A 19,423-nucleotide genomic window follows, 5' to 3' on the forward strand; every position below is an offset into this window, starting at 1 on the left:
CTGACCTACTTCAATGATTTTTGATAAGGGGTGCAAGAACATATTTTGAGAACCAAAGGGTGTAGTAAAGGTTAAGAACCACTGCTCTAAATTAAATCATCTGAAGCCATAGGTGAGTCGATTTAAACAGTAGGATGCACTGTTCTTAAGTGTAATTTTTGCTACTTGCTTTATAACATATAAGCTACTAGGTTGGATTGGGATATTAATTTCGATATTTAGATTGTTCGAAATTATGCATTGTGTTAACTAATTTGTGCTAGACTTCAGAAGGCAGCAAGAGGCTGCTAAAGAAAAATAGCATTCTAAAAGTAATATTTGAACTCGTGACAATGTTTTATAACATTAGCACTAACAATAATATATTTTTAGGCTTTTTTGGTGGTGTTCAGTTTTATATTAAAGGTTCCAGCTAGATCCAAGCTGTCAAATGTTTAAGCCACTGTGTAATCACTAGGAGCTTGCTGCAAATTCAAGCTGTCTGAATAGTTCAGTGAGGCTGAGGACTACTTATGGGAATAAAGGTTTAGAGGATTGAGTTCTAACTCACATGAGTAGTCTTTGAATGAGTAGTCCCGTTTAGTTCAATAGAAGTACTCGTAAGACAATAAGGGTTTGTAGGTGTCATGTTCATTGCTTTAGAAATGTAAATAAAATATTTTACTGTTTTTTCCTCATAAAATTGGGGAGAAAGTAACAAAGTTATAAATGTTTAGGAAACAAAAGCATAATAGTAAAGTGTGAAGGTTGGAGCTAAATATAATCTGAAATGTTATTAAATAATATAGAGAGCACATGTGGAAGGCTGAAACTTGGGGCTAAATTCTGAACTTATTTACACTGGTATAATTCTGTATATTATATTATTAGTTACAGCGCTGTAAATCAGATGAGATCAATATTAAGTGCAAATTACAAGAGGGAGGGTATGGTACAAGTGAGACTGAAGGAAGCTGGGGAAAGCACAGTTTACATCTATGCTTATGATCTCTTAGCTAACTCACAATTTTCAGGGTTGGGACTCTCTTCTTCCTGTGTGCTTGTACAGTGCCTACCATAGTGAGGCCCTGAACTGTTTGGGGCACCTAGGTACCGCTTTCTCATGTTGCGCTATTGCATGTGGAGCATAGAACCTCCACTACTGCCTTCCATCTTTGCCAGTCTCCTCCTGCAGTCTTAGTTTCTTCCCATGTCATTTTGTAGCTTCTGTTGTGCATTGCCATGTTATCCTTGATCTATATTAGTCTCCTCTTGCCTGTGAGTACCAGTCTAGTGTCTGTACTGCTGCAACATGAAAGAAAGCATAGAATCAAATCAAGTAAAAATCTTAAATGAACCAAACTGAACCATAGAATTTCTATGGATAGTAATTCCATTCTTGAATAATAAAAATATAGCAGTAGGGACATACTACCGACCACCTGACCAGGATGGTGATGCTGACTGTGAAATGCACAGGTAGATTAGAGAGGCTATAAAAATAAATACCTCAGTAATGATGGGGGATTTCAACTATCCCCATATTGACTGGGTACATGTCACCTCAGGATGGGATGCAGAGATAGTTTCTTGATGACACCTTAAATGGTGCTTCTTGGAGCAGTTAGTCCTGAAACTCAAAAGATTAGAGGCGATTCTTGATTTAGTCCTACATGAAGCACAGGATCTGGTTCAGGAGGTGAATGTAGCTGAACTGCTTGGTAATAGCAACCATAATATAATTACATTTAACATCCCTGTGGCCGGGAAAACACCATGGCAGCCCACCATCTCATCATCCAGATCATTGATAAAGATGTTGAACAAAACTGGCCCCAGGACCGACTCCTGGGGCACTCAGCTTGATACCGGCTGCCAACTAGACATTGAGCTGTTCATCACTACCCATTAAGCCCGACAATCTAGCCAGCTTTCTATCTACCCTATAGTCCATTCATCCAGACCATTCTTTTTTAACTTGCTGGCAAGAATACTGTGGGAGACCATATCAAAAGCTTTGCTAAAATCAAGATATATCACATCCACTCCTTTCCCCATATCCACAGAGCCAGTTATCTCATCATAGAAGGCAATCAGGTTGGTCAGGCATGACTTGCCCTTGGTGAATCTGCATTGACTGTTCCTGATCATGCTTCCTCTCCTGCAAGTGCTTCAAAATGGAATCCTTGAGGACTTGCTCCATGATTTGTAGTTCATATAGTTCCCCAGGTTCTCTTTTTTTCCCGTTTTAAAATATGGGCACTATATTTGCCTTTTTCCAGTCGTCGGGGACCTCCCCTGATCGCCACAAATTTTCAAAGATAATGGCCAATGGCTCTGCAATCACATCAGCTAACTCCCTCAGTACCCTTGGATGCATTAGATCTGGACCCATGGACTTGTGCATGTCCAGCTTTTCTAAATAGTCCTTAACCTGTTCTTTCACCACTGAGGGCTGCTCACCTACTCCCCGTGCTGTGTTGCCCAGTGCAGCAGTCTGGGAGCTTTCCTTGTCTGTGAAGACCGAGGCAAAAAAAGCATTGAGTACTTCAGCTTTTTCCACATCATTTGGCACTATGTTGCCTCCCACATTCAGTAAGGGTCCCACACTTTCTCTGACCTTCTTCTTGTTGCTAACATACCTGTAGAAACTGTTCTTGTTACCCTTCACATCCCTTGCTAGCTGCAACTCCAGTCATGCCTTGGCCTTCCTGATTACACCTTTGCATGCTCTAGCAATATTTTTATACTCCTTCCTAGTCATCTGTCCAAATTTCCACTTTCTGTATGCTTCCTTTTTGAGTTTAAGCTCACCGAAGATTTCACTGTTAAGCCAAACAGGTCGCCTGCCATATTTGCTATTCTTTCTGCACTTTGGGATGGTTTCTTCCTGCGCACTCAATAAGGCTTCTTTAAAATGCAGCCAGCTCTCCTGGACTTCTTGCCCCCTCATATTAGCCTCCCAGTGGATCCTTCCCATCAGTTCCCTAAGGGAGTCTAAATCTGCTATTCTGAAGTTCAGGGTCTATATTTTGCTACTCTCCTTTCTTCCTTTTGTCAGGATCCTGAACTCAACCATCCTTTGGTCACTGCTGCCTAGGTTGCCACCCACTTCTGCTTCCCCTACCAATTAATTCTCCCCGTTTGTAAGCAGCAGGTCAAGAGGAGTACAGCCCCTAGTCAGTTCCTCCAGCACTTGTACCAGGAAGTTGTCCCCAACACTCTCCAAAAACTTCCTGGATTGTCTGTGCACTGCTGTCTTGCTCTCCCAGCAGATGTCAGGGTGATTGAAGTCTCCCATTAGAACTAGTGCCTGTGATCTGGAGACTTCAGTTAGTTGTCCGAAGAAAGCCTCACCTACCTCATCCTTCTGATCTGGTGGTCTATAGCACATGCCCATCATGACATCACCCTTGTTGCTCTCGCCTCTAAACTTAACCCAAAGACTCTCAACAGGCTTTTCTCCAGTTTCAAACTGGAGCTCTGAGCAGTCATACTGTTCTCTTGTGTACAATGAAACTCCTCCACCTTTCCTCCCGTACCTGTCCTTCCTAAACAGTTTATACGCATCCATGACAGTGCTCCAGTCATGTGAACTGCTCCACCAAGTTTCTGTTGTTCCAATCACTTCATAGTTCCTTGATTGTGCCAGGACTTCCAATTCTTCCTGCTTGTTTCCCAGGCTTCTTGCGTTCGTATACATGCACCTAAGAAAACTAGCCAATTGCCCTACTTTCTCAGTATGAATCGGGAGGCTTCCCATCTTGAATGGGTTTGGTGGGTGGGGGGTTAATGGTAGAGGTGCAGTTTCCCATCCTTACTCTTTGGGTGCATGACTCCAAAAAGGACTCAAGGCATTATAGCTTATTCCCCTGGAATCCTGCCACCTGTCTCAGGTGAGATAGCAGTATCTTATGGCTGACAGTGTTGAATCCTGCACAGGAGGAGGATGAGAATGGATGTGTGCCCTCCATTCAACAACACCAGGAGATCACTCATTCCTCTCTTCATCTGGCCAGTGGTGGCAGAAGACCAAGGGGATCTGTATGGGTGGTTGGGGGCTAGTGTGTCAATGGTAGAGGCTAGAGTATGACGATAGGCTTAGGATCTAGTGTCTTTTTCTGTAACTAGAGTGCTGCTGTCCTTCAGCATGTTTTGGAATGTGATGAGGCCCATGAGCCTTTGTGGATGATCCAGTACCATGGGGTGTTCCAGTTGTGTGGGAGCAGGGAGAGTGCTGACCAGTACCTTAATAAGGTGATGGTCTGGGTTGGGATTTGGGTCGAAAACAGTGGCTGGGTTGCTAATATCCTGTAGGTTGACGTTAATCCAAAAACCAGGTCCAGCGTATGATTAGCTATGTGAGTTCAACCAGAGATGACCTATAAGAATCCTAAGAATGCAAGCAAGGAAGTAGTTGTGTTGAGGTTTCACAAGATGATGAGTCAGGTATTATTTCACCACTACTACTGGCAAGGCCTTAGTCATCTGCTTTACAAGACCTTTAATCCTTGGAGGTCAGTAAATGAGCAAGAAAGAGGATAGGTTTAGCTCTGTTTTCTATGGTTAGATGAATGAATTCGAACGACTTTACATAAGAATGGCCATACTGGGCTGCCGAGGTCCCCCAGCCCCGGAGTGTCAGTGGCCAGGCAGTGCAGCCACTGAGCTCCCAGCCCCGGAGCGCCGGATGGGTGGTGTGGCCCCAGCCAGCCTGGACCACGGAAGAGCAGCAACTGCAGGAGGGAGTCTGGGGGTGGAGTGTGGATGGGGTCATGCCAGGCTGTATGGGGAGGCTCAGCCTCCCCCAGCCTATGATACCCACCGACAATGTGTTCAAGGTTTAGTAACACCAACTGGTCCCATTAAACGTACAAGTCTTGGTTTTGTGATTGAAAAGTCAGCAAAGCATATTTCAAAAGGAAGTATACAGGGGGTACTAAGTAAGTTCCCTCTGATTCTAGAGATATTACTGCAACAACTGATGTTTCTCATTTCAAGTAGAGGGAGTGTTTCTGAAAACTTTATTCTTCCTAAAACTGTACTTTCCTAAAAAGGAACTTTAAGGACTATATGTAGTCTGGCAAGTAGAATATGGAAGAATGCCATTGTGGCTACTTCCTTACCAAAATATATATGCAATAAAGAGAAGAGCAAAGCAATTTGGGATTGCATAAAGATTTTCAGAGTGACAAGAAACCATGTGAATATTTATTTTGTATTTATTTGATTGGGGGGGAAAGGCTTCTTGCAGTTGCCAGAATGAAAGTGTTAAGTTTTAATAATGTAACCTCTTTATTTCATCTGGTACAATCTGTAGCTTGCTTCTTTATTCAGAATTTTAAATTTAATGAGGAAAAAGATACTGTAGTATTTAATTTCCATGAAAGGATGAAGATTGCAAGAGGGAATTATTTACAACAGTGGACATGCTGTGGCTGTTATTACTCTGATTTCAAGAAAAGGCATAGATTGCTGCTGGAGATATAAGAAAACACTTAACTAATTCTTTTTGTTAGTCTTCTAAAGAGAATACTCCAGTTTCAGGTGTGTGAAGTCCTGAATTTTGAAATGGGAATACTTGAGATTTAAAGAACACTAATAAACTCTTAAGGAGACAGTAGTTTCAAAAGTGGAGTAAGGGAAAGAAAAGATTTCATCTGATAATATAAAGCACTACATTTAAGGGGGAAAAAATTCTAAAAATCAATGTAAAGAAAAATTCTGTTTTACTATATTCTTCCTCTGATGGAATGTGAAATTACGTCTACTGTAGGTTATTCCACTTTTACCTGGATAAACTTCATATTTGATTTTAGAGTTAAACTGAAACAATAGGAGGTTCTCACATTTAGACTTTTTGCTGCCTCTCTCTTATTAGGCCTCCACAGTAAGTTCTTCAAGGTATGTGCTAATCTTCTTAGTTAAGACTTTTTTTTTTATGTATATATACTTTGAAGTTTAACGTAATTGGCAAACAAATCTTGGTGGTTTAAAGCCTTTTCAGTCTTTGATGCTGATTGGATCAGAATGTTGCATTTAAAGAGACACTCATCAACATAAAAGTGAAATTTTGTACAGAAATGATGTACAGCAGCCTGGCCAGCTCCTATGCCAACTGCTCCTCACCCAACATAGGTGATGTCTGGGGCAGGATGGCACGTGCCTGCACTCTGCCAGTTTTCCACTGGCATGTGGTCCCTTGGGAAACATAGCCAGGTTGGTGTAAAGTGAGAGCAAGTCTTTGGCTGCTGTAATTTATGACATACTGGGGCAGCTTGAGAATCAAGGAGCCATAACCAGCTGTTTGACTGCCTTCCCACTCTCTTTTGTCAAGTGGATCTAGCACAATAGACAATCAGGGCCATTATTTTTGAACTATCCGCATTTTGCTCTTTTATAGACTATTTTCTCTTAGTACAAGGTGTTGCAAAAGTCAGTTGTGAGGAGATAGTTGGGTGAGTGTTGGCTATCAGCTCAGCAGGAATGACCAGGCAATTAATGTTCCTGGAAACTGGAGCCAGTGCTGCATTGTGAATTCATCAACTGATGATGGAAAAGTGCTAAGCCCTCTCCTGGCAGTCTGCTGTGTACTTCTCATGTTTTCCATGAAACGTTGTGGTGATACCCCAAGATTCCTCTTAGGACACCCAGAGTAGCCCAAGTATAGAGAGAAGGCTTAAAATATGTAAAATTTACTTTGATCTCATCCTGCAAGGTACTGAGTGTCTTAAATTGCCACTGAGTTGAAGGAATTCAGCACCCTCTAAGATTGCTTCATTATGTCTCCAGTGGCCTTGGTATATGAAAGTTTGCTATTTTTGTCATGTATTGCATTTTCAGAATTGGCTGTAATCATCGAATCCTCTAAATCTTGGTTTACATACGTGTTTTTTAATGATATTTCAGCACACCAAGAAGACCGGCTCAATCGGATCTCCCAGTTGGAGAGAGATCAGCTTCCCCATCCCTTAAACAGTCTGCCCAGCCCCATGAAAGCACAAGAGAGATGCTGAGCCATGGTCACACCAGCCAACAATCAGATGGACCTAGGAGGATGCTCCAGGTGGACACCAGAATTCAGAGATCAGGACGATCTCCCTCTGTATCACCAGATCGAGGCAGCACCCCTACCTCACCTTATTCTGTCCCGCAAATCGCACCCCTTCCAAGCAGCACTCTCTGTCCTATATGCAAGACAACAGAACTCACTTCCTCTCCTAATCAGCCAAACTTCAACACTTGTACACAGTGTCACAACAAAGTCTGCAACCAGTGTGGATTCAACCCCAACCCCCATCTCACTGAGGTAATTGCTTCATTTATTCGGTTTTTCAGCCTGAAATTTTTGACTTCGGAGGTAGCTAGTAAGATGGCTCTAACCCCAGATCATCTTTGGTGTTTTTAGAAATCCTGGGAAACAGTCAAGTTGGTGTTCTGAGGAAACATTATATGCTGCCAAATAGTTCAAATTTCAGGCTGTCTTGCATGCTTTGAGCCTTGAGGTTGCATCTTCATCTTCCAGGTTCATGACAGGTTAGCATCCTTGTACTTTAACAGTGATGCTTCTGGCTAATCCGTGGATGGTTGTAGTGATCTGAGGACTGTAGAGAGAGAATGGGAAGCCTTTATAAGAGAAAAGCTTAGACTTTCATGGAGGTACAGTTTCCATCTAGATTCTTCACCTTCACCACCACCACCCAGGCCATGGATTTCCTGACCCAAGTTAGTTCCACTTGCATAGATATGTCATAAGTGTGAAGGGCTAAACCATATAGGGATCTTCATGAGGTGGTGACCGGTGGCAGAACAAGTATTTTGAATGCTGAATATTTCAGATTGAGTGATACAGGTGATAGTTTTTGGCTGTGAATGCCTGACAGAATTGGAAGCAGATATTTTCTTCTGACTGGGTGGGAGATAAGTGAGAATAATTATTTGCAAGTTAGTCTACTTGTAAAGTGTTTCACCAAAGGTGTCTGATGTGGGCTGTGTAAAATTGTAAGCATGAGATTCCCAGAGGCAGATTTGGCAGTGTTTGAAATAGCTGAGTGATGCAATGTTGAGGACATGCTGGTGTGTGGGACTCCTTGAAACACCTGGTCAGTCTTATTTATCTATGACTTTAATTAGGGGTACATGTAAATTCCTAGCTGAAAGAACAAGGTAAATGTACTTCTGTAGCTATTAAGGAGATACATAATTGAGATCATTAGTATCTATAAAACTTCCCCAGGTAATAAAAAATAACAATCTTAGGATTTAAGGTAAAATGTTCAGAAGTGCTTATGTGAGTTAGGAACACAAATACCTTTGAAAGCTATGGGGAGTTGGGCTCCTAAGTCACATAAGTCATTTTGAAAATTGTCCCCATAATTTCAGTGATCAGCCAGTGACTCCTGTGAATTCCCACTTTACTAACAGAAATTTCAGTTTCTAAATGTTGTTGTCTCATAAGGCCTCATTGCTTTCAATATTTGTTCTTTGGAAAAGGAAAGGTTAGGAGGACTCTCTCTTGCATAGCAAGGTATATGATACTTATGCCAGCTGCATGTTTCTTTATAGTCAATGGTTAGGCTCACAATAGAGGTCTTTCTACGGCATGGGGGAGTCGGTAGATACCAGACGCATGCCACGTATACCACCACCAAACGTCTAACAGGTATATAATTGGGAAAGAGCCTGTTTGGAAACGTCATTCCCACCAAAATCCTCCCAAGCCTTACACCCACTTTCTGTGGGGAGGTTTGATAAAAATCCTCACCAATTTGCATAGGTGAACACAGACCCAAACCCTTGGATGTTAAGAACAATGAAAAAGCATTCAGATTCTTAAAAGAAGAATTTTAATAGAAGAAAAAAGTAAAAAGAATCACCTCTGTAAAATCAGGATGGTAAATACCTTACAGGGTAATCAGATTCAAATCATAGAGAATCCCTCTAGGCAAAACCTTAAGTTACAAAAAGACACAAAAACAGGAATCTGCATCCCATTCAGTACACTTTTTCTCAGCCTTTTAAAGAAATCATAATCTAACACATATCTAGCTAGATTACTTACTAAGTTCTAAGACTCCATTCCTGTTCTATGCCCGGCAAAAGCATCACACAGACAGAGAGAGCCTTTGTTTCTCCGCCCCCTCCAGCTTTGAAAGTGTCTTGTCTCCTCATTGGTCATTTTGGTCAGGTGCCAGCGAGGTTATCCTAGCTACTTAACCCTTTACAGATGAAAGGGTTTTTCCTCTGGCCAGGAGGGCTTTTAAAGGGGGTTACCCTTCCCTTTATATTTATGATGCCCCACAAATCACAGGTCAGGAAGAAATCCCAGCCAGCGTTTCACCCTCAGCTGTAGGAGAAAACAAAGTTAATAAGACACATGCACCTCTAAATATACTACCAAGTATATAAAGACTAACAATATTTTCCACATCTCAAGGACAATTTTAACCAGTTGATTCTGGGAAACTTTCACGGGAGAGTGCATCAGCCACTTTGTTAAAAGCTCCTGAGATGTGTTGGATGTCGAAATCAAAATCCTGGAGAGCTAAACTCCACCAAATAAGTTTTGTTGTTGCCCGTGGCGGTATGAAGCCACTGTAGCGCAGCATGGTCGGTTTGCAGGTGGAAATGCCGTCCCCAAACATATGGGCATAGCTTTTCCAGAGCATAGACAATGGCGTAACATTCTTTTTCACTGACTGACCAGTTGCTTTCCCCCTCAGACAGCTTCTTGCTGAGAAACACTACAGAGTGGAATTCTTGATCTGGTCCTTCCTGCATTAAAACTGCTCCCACACCACGCGTGGACACATCTATGGTTACTAGGAACGGTTTGTCAAAGTCTGGGGCCCTTAGTACAGCGTCAGACATGAGTGTCACTTTAAGTTGGTTAAAGGCCTTCTGACACTCTTCGGTCCACTGAACGGCATTTGGCTGTTTCTTTTTGGTTAGGTCTGTCAGTGGGGCGGCGATTTGGTTGTATTGTGGTACAAATAGTCTGTAATAACCGGCCAAGCCTAAGAAGTATTGAACCTGTTTCTTTGACTTTGGGATGACCACTTTTGGATAGCTTCCACTTTGGCCTGGAGGGGGTTGATAGTTCCTTGAGCCATCTGGTGTCGAAGGTAAGTCACTCTGATTTGACACGTCTTAGCCTTAACAGGTTTCAGAGTAGCAGCCGTGTTAGTCTGTATTCGCAAAAAAGAAAAAGGAGTACTTGTGGCACCTTAGAGACTAACAAATTTATTAGAGCATAAGCTTTCGTGAGCTACAGCTCACTTCATCGGATGCATTTGGTGGAAAAAACAGAGGGGAGATTGATATACACACACAGAGAACAAGAAACAATAGGTTTATCATACACACTGTAAGGAGAGTGATCACTTAAAATAAGCCATCACCAGCAGCAGGGGGGGGAAAGGAGGAAAACCTTTCATGGTGACAAGCAAGGTAGGCTATTTCCAGCAGTTAACAAGAATATCTGAGGAACAGTGGGGGGTGGGGTGGGAGGGAGAAATACCATGGGGAAATAGTTATACTTTGTGTAATGACTCATCCATTCCCAGTCTCTATTCAAGCCTAAGATAATTGTATCCAGTTTGCAAATTAATTCCAATTCAGCAGTCTCTCATTAGTCTGTTTTTTGAAGTTTTTGTTGAAGAATTGCAACTTTTAGGTCTGTAATCGAGTGACCAGAGAGATGGAAGTGTTCTCCGACTGGTTTTTGAATGTTACAATTCTTGACGTCCGATTTGTGTCCATTCATTCTTTTACGTAGAGACTGTCCAGTTTGGCCAATGTACATGGCAGAGGGGCATCGCTGGCACATGATGGCATATCACATTGGTAGATGCGCAGGTGAACGAGCCTCTGATAGTGTGGCTGATGTGATTAGGCCCTATGATGGTATCCCCTGAATAGATATGTGGACAGAGTTGGCAACGGGCTTTGTTGCAAGGATAGGTTCCTGGGTTGGTGGTTCTGTTGTGTGGTGTGTGGTTGCTGATGAGTATTTGCTTCAGATTGGGAGGCTGTCTGTAAGCAAGGACTGGCCCGTCTCCCACGGTCTGTGAGAGTGATGGGTTGTCCTTCAGGATAGGTTGTAGATCCTTGATGATGCGTTGGAGAGGTTTTAGTTGGGGGCTGATGGTGATGGCTAGTGGCGTTCTGTTATTTTCTTTGTTGGGCCTGTCCTGTAGTAGGTGACTTCTGGGTACTCTTCTGGCTCTGTCAATCTGTTTCTTCACTTCAGCAGGTGGGTATTGTAGTTGTAGGAATGCATGATAGAGATCTTGTAGGTGTTTGTCTCTGTCTGAGGGGTTGGAGCAAATGCGGTTATATCGTAGAGCTTGGCTGTAGACAATGGATCGTGTGGTATGATCTGGATGAAAGCTAGAGGCATGTAGGTAGGAATAGCGGTCAGTAGGTTTCCGATATACGGTGGTGTTTGTGACCATCGCTTATTAGCACCGTAGTGTCCAGGAAGTGGATCTCTTGTGTGGACTGTTAGTCCTGCCTCCCTTATGCGCTTGAAGACTTTTTGTAGATGTTTCAGATGTTCTTCCTAGGAATCCGAAAATATGGCCACATTGTCAAGGTAGGCGACTGCATATTCTCCTAATCCCGCTAGGAGACAATTTACAAGTCTTTGGAAGGTGGTGGGTGCATTCTGCAGCCCGAAAGGGAGTACATTAAATTCATACAGCCCGACATGTGTGATGAAGGCTGACCTTTCCTTGGCGGATTCATCTAGCGGTACCTGCCAGTACCCCTTGGTTAAGTCCAAGGTAGAGATGAACCGGGCCCGTCCCAGTTTCTCTAATAGTTCGTCTGTGCCTGGCATTGGATAGCTGTCTGGGCAAGTTACAGCATTTATCTTATGGTAGTCCACGCAAAAACATATCTCCCCATCTGGTTTTGGAACTAGAACCACTGGAGATGCCCATGCACTGCCAGAGGGGCAGATTACACCCATCTGTAACATATCCTGGTTCTCCCGTTCTATAGCAGTTTTAGCTTGAGGAGACACCCGGTAAGGTTGGACTTTAATTGGGTGAGCATTACCTGTGTCAATGGAGTGGTCTGCCCGTTCAGTCAGTCCTGGGGTGGCTGAGAACGTCAGCGCATAGCTAGTGCACAGCTCCTTGATCTACTGTCGCTGCATACACCCAAGGGTCATGGAGAGGTTCACCTCTTCCACGCCACCATCACTTTTCCCTTCGTAATAGACACCTTCAGGCCACTCAGCGTCATCTCCTCCCTGTGCTGTAAACTGACAAACCTTTAATTCTCTGGAATAAAAGGCCTTTAGAGAATTAATATGGTACACCTTAGGCTTTCAGTTGGAGGTGGGGAATGCTATGAGATAATTAACAGCTCCCAGGCGCTCCTGGACCATGAATGGCCCTTCCCACGACAATTCCATTTTATGGGCCTGGAGCGCCTTTAAGACCATGATCTGGTCCCCTACTTGAAGGAACGTTCTCTGGCATGTTTATCATACCAGGTTTTTTGCTCTTTTTGAGCATCCTGTAGGTTTTCTTTAGCAAGGGCTAGAGAGGTTCAGAGGGCATGTTGTAGGTTGGTTACAAAGTCCAGAATGTTAGCTCCTTGAGAAGGTGTAAATCCCTCCCATTGCTGCTTCATCAACTGTAATGACCCCTTAACCTCACGGCCATATACAAGTTCAAATGGTGAAAACCCTAAACTCTGATGTGGTACAGCTCTGTAGGCAAAGAGCAACTGCTGCAACACTAGGTCCCAATCATTGGAGTGCTCATTTACGTATCATGGCCCCCAAAGTTCCATTAAACTTCTCCACCATGCCATTTGTTTGATGGTGGTAAGGAGTGGCAACCAAGTGATTTACCGCATGAGCTTCCCAAAGGCTTTCCATAGTTCCTGCCAGGAAATTAGTTCCTGCATCTGTGAGGATGTTGGAGGTCCAACCTATCTTGGCAAAAATGTCTGCTAGTGCTTGGTACACACTTTTAGCCCTGGTGTTGCTTAGAGCTACTGCTTCCGGCCATCGGGTGGCAAAATCCATGCAAGTCAGTATGTACTGCTTTCCTCTGGGTGTCTTTTTCAGAAAAGGACCCAGAATATCCACAGCTACTCACTGAAATGGAACTTCAGTGATGGGAAGTGGCTGGAGAGGGGCTTTGACCTGGTCTTAGGGTCTTCCCACTCTTTGGCACACCTCACAAGACGGAACATAAGTAGAAACATCCTTGTCCATTCTGTCCCATGGAATGACCTCCGCAACTGGTCTTTGGTCCTGTTCACCCCAGTTTGGCCACTAGGATGATCGTGGGCTAAGCTCAAGAGCTTGACCCGGTACTTAGTTGGAACTACCAACTGTCTCCGAGGATGCCAGTCTTCCTGGTGTCCAACAGAAAGTTTCCTTGTATAAAAGTCCTCTATCTACAACAATCCTGGATCAATTAGAAGAGCTGAGAGGTAGTGGGTTGCTCCGTACCGCCATCCAAGCTCTCTGCAGGCTTTCATCTGTTTCCTGTTCGGTCTGGAACAGTTCCCTTGATGCTGGAGACATCAGTTCCTCATTGGGTTGTGGACCTAGGCTTGGTCCCTCTGGAAGCGATGTAGGGGATGGGACTGTTTCCGTTGACTGTGAACTGCTCTCCGCTGGTGCACTATGTTGGACTTCAGGCTCCGGTTGAGCCTCTTGGGCAGGGTTATCAGCTGCTGCCGGTTCAGATTCAGACCCTCTGGAGTTGTGGTTGCAAGTACTGGGTTCAGTGCTGGCAATGGATCTGGTGCTAGGTGTTCCGCCAGATCCAGTTCTGGGACTGGCTCTGTCTGGGTCTCTGTGACTGGATCCACTACTGCTGTTGCAGACATTGGCTTGGGGGCCGGGTCCATCACCTCTGACTGATCCTGGTAGAAGTTTCCAGAACAGAGCTAGGTGTGACGGCTGGTTTAGTCTGGGCTGCGAGTGACCATTCCCACCCTCTTGGCTAGCTTCACACAATTGGCCAAGTCTTCCCCCAACATCATGGGGATGGAATAATCATCATAGACTGCAAAAGTCCACGTTCCTGACCAGCCCTTGTACTGGATAGGCAACTTGGCTGTAGGCAAATTTGAAAGAGTTGGACTTGAAGGGTTGAATCATCACTTGGATCTCTGGGTTGATTAAATTGGGGTCCACTAAGGAAGCCTGGATAGCTGACACTTGTGCTCCGGTGTCCCTCCATGCGGTGACCTTCTTCCCGCCCACACTCAGTTTCCCTCTGCTCCGAGGGTATCTGGGAGGCATCTGGGCCTGAGGACCTCTGGACTTATTCCGGTGCAATGAACTGTAATCTATTGGGGTTCTTGGGGCAGTTGGCCTTTACATGCCCCAGCTCATTACATTTAAAACATCGTCCAGCTGACGGGTCACTGGGGCGAGGTGGGTTGCTGGAGAACGGTGTGGCAGGACAATAAGGTGTCTGGAGGGTTCCTTGGGGGGGTAGGTGGGGCCTTGGGCTGCCCCCAGTAGTAGGGTGTGGTCTGAGGTTGTCTCTTCTGGTATCCGCTCCAACTGTGACCAGTTTTTTTTCTTTTCTGCCACCTCCACCCATTTGACTCCAATCTCCCCCGCCTCGACTACAGTTTTGGGCTTCCCATCTAGGATGTATCTTTCTATTTCCTCAGCAACACCCTCTAGGAACTGCTCCATTTGCATTAGGAAGGGCAAATCTTCTGGAGATTTAACACTTGCTCCTGATATTCAGGCATCCCAATGTTTCACAATGTGGTAGGCATGTCGGGTAAATGACACATCTGGTTTCCACCTTATGGCTCTGAACCGCCGACGGGAATGCTCAGGGGTTAGCCCCATTCTGGCTCTCGCCTTGGTTTTAAACAGTTCATACTGGTTCATTTGTTCCTTGGGCATTTCAGCCGCCACGTCAGCCTAGGGTCCACTGAGCTGCGGCCTCAGCTCTACCATGTATTGGTCTGTAGAGATGCTGTACCCAAGGCAGGCTCTTTCAAAGTTTTCTGAGAAGGCCTCGGTATCATTGCCTGCCTTGTAGGTAGGGAATTTTCTGGGATGGGAAGTGGTACCTGGAGAAGGATTGCTAGGGTTTGTTGGTATATTCTGCTGAGCCTTTGCCTTCTCCATCTCCATGCATGCTTCCTCTTTTTCCTTCTCCTCCTCCACATGCTTCCTCTTTTTCCTTCTTCTCCAGTTCTTTGGCCCTTGCCTCCATAGCTCCCCTGTGGGCAGCCTCTTGGTTTTTTCTGCCTCTTTCGCTGCCTCCATTTCTCTCCTGTGGGCAGCTTCTAGGGCTTTCTGCTTCTTTCGCTGCCTCCAGTCTGGCTAACTCCAGTTTGTGTTGTGTCTTGGTTTCTGTCATCTTTGCCTCTCTGTTTTTAAACTAACTTTACACCTGAGAGTTAGAAATAAAACAAACAAACAAAAACTTTGCTTGTAAAATTTTGCTGTGCTGTAATATGATACCTATATTCTCTGATAGCGATAGTCAGCCTACAGAAAAATCCTAAAAAAACCCCAAAAAACAAAACAAACGAAAAAAACCAACCCTAACACTTTTTGTCTCCAGGCAAATAGGCAGAAAACCCCTCTAGTTGCTCTTAGGTAAAACACAACTTCAGGTCTGTGAAGACTTGTGAATTTCCCTGCAGGAGGTTAACTACCCTGCCTTTAGGTAGAGAAAACTCCAGCTCACAAAAGACAATTCCCTTTTGTCTCTGCTCTGGCCCCCAAGCAGAGGAAAAAAAACCTCTAACTGCTTTCAGTTTAATCTGCTTTCCAGCAGCCCAAAGGGAAAAAAAAATATTTCCTTTTCAAATCTATGCTTCTGGTTCAAAAAAATCTCAAATTGATCTCAAAATGATTTCAAGTTAATCCCACCGCTCTGCCACCATGTCAAGGTTCGTTCCCCCTCTGAACTCTAGGGTACAGATGTGGGGACCTGCGTGAAAACCTCCTAAGCTTACGTTTACTAGCTTAGGTTAAAACTTCCCCAAGGTACAAACTATTTTACCTTTTGCCCTTGGACTTTATCCCTGCCACCCCCAAAGTCTAACAAGTATATAATTGGGAAAGAGCCCACTTGGAAACATCTTTCCCCCCCCCAAAAAATCCTCCCAAGCCTTACACCCACTTTCCTGGGAAAGATTTGATAAAAATCCTCACCAATTTGTATAGCTGAACAAAGACCCAAACCCTTGGATGTTAAGAATAATGAAAAAGCAATCAGATTCTTAAAAGAATTTTAATAGAAGAAAAAAGTAAAAAGAATCCTCTGTAAAATCAGGATGGTAAATACCTTACAGGATAATCAGATTCAAAACATAGAGAATCCCTCTAGGCAAAACCTTAAGTTGCAAAAAGACACAAAAACAGGAATCTACATCCCATTCAGTACACCTTATTTTCTCAGCCATTTAAAGAAATCAGAATCTAACACATATCTAGCTAGATTACTTACTAAGTTCTAAGACTCCATTCCTGTTCTGTGCCCGGCAAAAGCATCACACAGACAGAGAGAGCCTTTGTTTCTCCCCCCCCTTCAGCTTTTGAAAGTATCTTGTCTCCTCATTGGTCATTGTGGTCAGGTGCCAGCGAGGTTATCCTAGCTTCTTAACCCTTTACAGGTGAAAGGGTTTTTCCTCTGGCCAGGAGGGCTTTTAAAGGTGTTACCCTTCCCTTTATATTTATGAGAGCACCTGATCAGAAGGACCAATGAGGAAAAGATACTTTCAAATCCGGAGTGGGGGGAAGGTTTTGTTTGTGCTCTCTCTTTGTTGTTCCCTCTACAGATGGAGGGAGAGACCAAGGAGCTGCAACATCTTGTGAAAATATACGTGGAATACTAGATCTAAAACCACGGAAATTGTAAGCAGGGCAAGGAAATGCGTTAGGTTCTTTTTTGTTCTGGCCTGTGAATTTTTCTGTGCTACAGAGATAGTTTTATTCCTGTTTTTGTACTGTAAAGCTGAGCCCAGGGGGGAATCCTCTATGTTTTAAATCTTTTTATTACCCTGGAAAGTTACTTTCCATCCTGATTTTGTAGGTGTGATTCTTTTACTTTCTTTATAAATAAAGTTCTTCTTTTAAGAATCTGATTGATTTCAGTTTCCTGAAAACAAAGGGTCTGGTCTGTGCTTACATTGCTAAGGCAGTTGGTTGGTAGTTTATTCTCAAGCCTCCCCAGAAAAGGGGTTTTTAGAGGCTTGGAGGGATAGAGATTCCAAGAGACCCTTCCCTAAATTTTTGTGTAAATCACTTGGTGGTGGCAGCAGTACCATCCAAGGACAAGGAAAGGAATTTGTGCCTTGGGCAAATTTTAACCTAAACTGGTAGAATATAAGTTTAGGGGGTCTTTCATGCGGGTCCCCACATCTGCACCCCAGAGTTCAGAGGGGGGGAATCTCTGACATACTTTTTATTGATTACAATATAAACCCCACTCGCTCCACATTCATACCCTTTTCATACGGCACCAAAGTCTGAAGATCAGAATGAAGTCCTGATGGCCACTCGAAATTCAGTCCAATCACAAGGTGCAGAGAGCCGGCACGGCACACCTCTTCTTTATCAGGGCTCTGGACAATGTCGGACTCCAAATTTCAGATATGTCAGACAACTATTTATAGACAAGTCCATCACGTCATCAGCTCTTTGTTTCTGTTTCCTAAACCTTTCACCCATAACTCCCGGAAAACAGTTCTGGGCAGGCCACCATAACCAAAGACATTCCATTTCCTCTTATGGACATGACAAACTTCTTTAACACCAACCAGTCGTTGACCGCTTATAACCTTAAATCCTCACTTCAGTTGCCAACATGTACTTCACATACTCATGTCAAACACACAGCATTCATACTAGGCCTCAGTGGCCTATAGTGTATTACAACATATACTACTATATATCCCAACTTTTGATACATGATTAATAACATTGATTATTGTATCACTTTTATAATTTTGCAAGCAGCTCAGCTTTATATATTTCCCACATCAAAACTCCTTGTCATTTTCTTATTTGACAATACAAATGCAGCATGACAAAGGTTAATAGAATCATTAACATGAACAATATCACAATAGGATACAATGCCAGTCTCCCAGTGCCACAGCGCTCCTATCTTTTAAAGACATTGTACCAATGGTGGACTGTCAATTCTTCCCCTTGTCACAATTTTAATATTTGACCATTATACAACAAGATACTTATGTTTCCTAACGGGAGATTTAGACGCATCCTTTGCATATTACTTTGTTTCACTTTTATCAACCAGTTCCTCCCATTGTTTCCAATGTACCCCTAGGTCAAAGGACTAATCCACATCTTTTGATTCCCAGCTGATTTCCTTTTTAAAAAATAAGGGTTTCTGATAAACAGTCCCTTCAGTAATCTCCATTACATTACATTAGCATGACTCAGTTGGACCTTTTTCTGTCATATTTCTCCAAAATATATATTTTTTTCAGTGGTCACCACACAAATACACCCATTGCCTAAATCAAACACTCTTGTACCATTAGGGGCTAAGTACTGTATTATACACATTGTCCACTTGAATGGTTTAGATGACATCCCTCTAAGGACCAAGTTAGCTGTGGGCACACCCATTTATTTTGCCCCCACGCCTCACGTTTTGTCAATTCCACCAATTTATAGCCTCCACTCTTCTTGGATCAGATGCATTCCACTTATTTCTCTTTGCCATAATTCCTCCATTAATAATCTTCAGCAGCACCCAGGCCATTGCTGCTCCCCCCCCCTCAAGTTATGTAATAGCATCCTGGTCTTCCAATCCCCTCTTAGAGTGGTTTGATTCCAATTAAACCCAAGGTGTTTCTTCCATCCTATAATTTGTTGTGTCTTTGAAGCATTCAAAGGGCCATTGCCCATTACTCAGTAGATTGACTATCCTCTATATACTGTGTCCCATAAGCTTGCATCTGTACACATTGTATTGCTAATGCAGTTTTGTTATTAATTTCTGACGCACTCAGTAATCTCGCATTTAGAGACATTTCCAAGGCTTGTACTTGTTTTAATTGGAGCACTACATTCGTTATTCCTTGCTCCGATAATGTGCCAAAATTTTGTATTATATGTGTCTGGCTCCCAAAATCTCACCCAAGGTTGACATTTTCCCTCAATGTCTCAATATCAAACAAATTCAACACTCTGTCCCCAGCACCAATGCCACCCACAAGATATTCTCCTATACCTCTTACTACTTTTAGCTCCATCTCCCCATTGTTGTTGCCATGCTAGTAATAGAGGCAAGGCATATGGCATACACTCTGAATGTTGTGCACTCACATTTAATTACAACCCCTCCAGCCAGATCGTTTGGTCCACAATAGTTGGGGCTTCAATTACTTCCCCCCTTGATGCAGTTTTCTTTACTGGTGTTTGATTAAGAAACACAAAATACCGACCACATCCCCA

The 19,423-nt window shown here is 43.4% G+C and overlaps 1 protein-coding gene and 1 long non-coding RNA gene across 7 annotated transcripts in view; one reads left to right on the plus strand and one right to left on the minus strand.

Annotated features, from left to right (window-relative positions):
• LOC122460949 overlaps nt 1–19,423 on the minus strand; it is a 526,129-nt gene that overhangs the window by 371,539 nt on the left and 135,167 nt on the right. The window lies entirely within an intron of this gene.
• BSN (bassoon presynaptic cytomatrix protein) overlaps nt 1–19,423 on the plus strand; it is a 510,614-nt gene that overhangs the window by 7,904 nt on the left and 483,287 nt on the right. For all 6 annotated transcript variants that reach the window (XR_005293922.2, XR_006282593.1, XR_006282594.1 and 3 more), the window contains exon 2: nt 6,889–7,288. Coding sequence is in view for 3 of the 6 variants with exons in the window: in XM_038409469.2 (XP_038265397.1) it covers nt 6,889–7,288 (400 nt within the window). In the remaining 3 variants the exon portion in view is untranslated. The remainder of the gene's footprint in view (nt 1–6,888; nt 7,289–19,423) is intronic.

The sequence above is a fragment of the Dermochelys coriacea genome, chromosome 7, assembly GCF_009764565.3.
Source record: "Dermochelys coriacea isolate rDerCor1 chromosome 7, rDerCor1.pri.v4, whole genome shotgun sequence".
Classification (NCBI taxonomy): Eukaryota; Metazoa; Chordata; order Testudines; family Dermochelyidae; genus Dermochelys; species Dermochelys coriacea.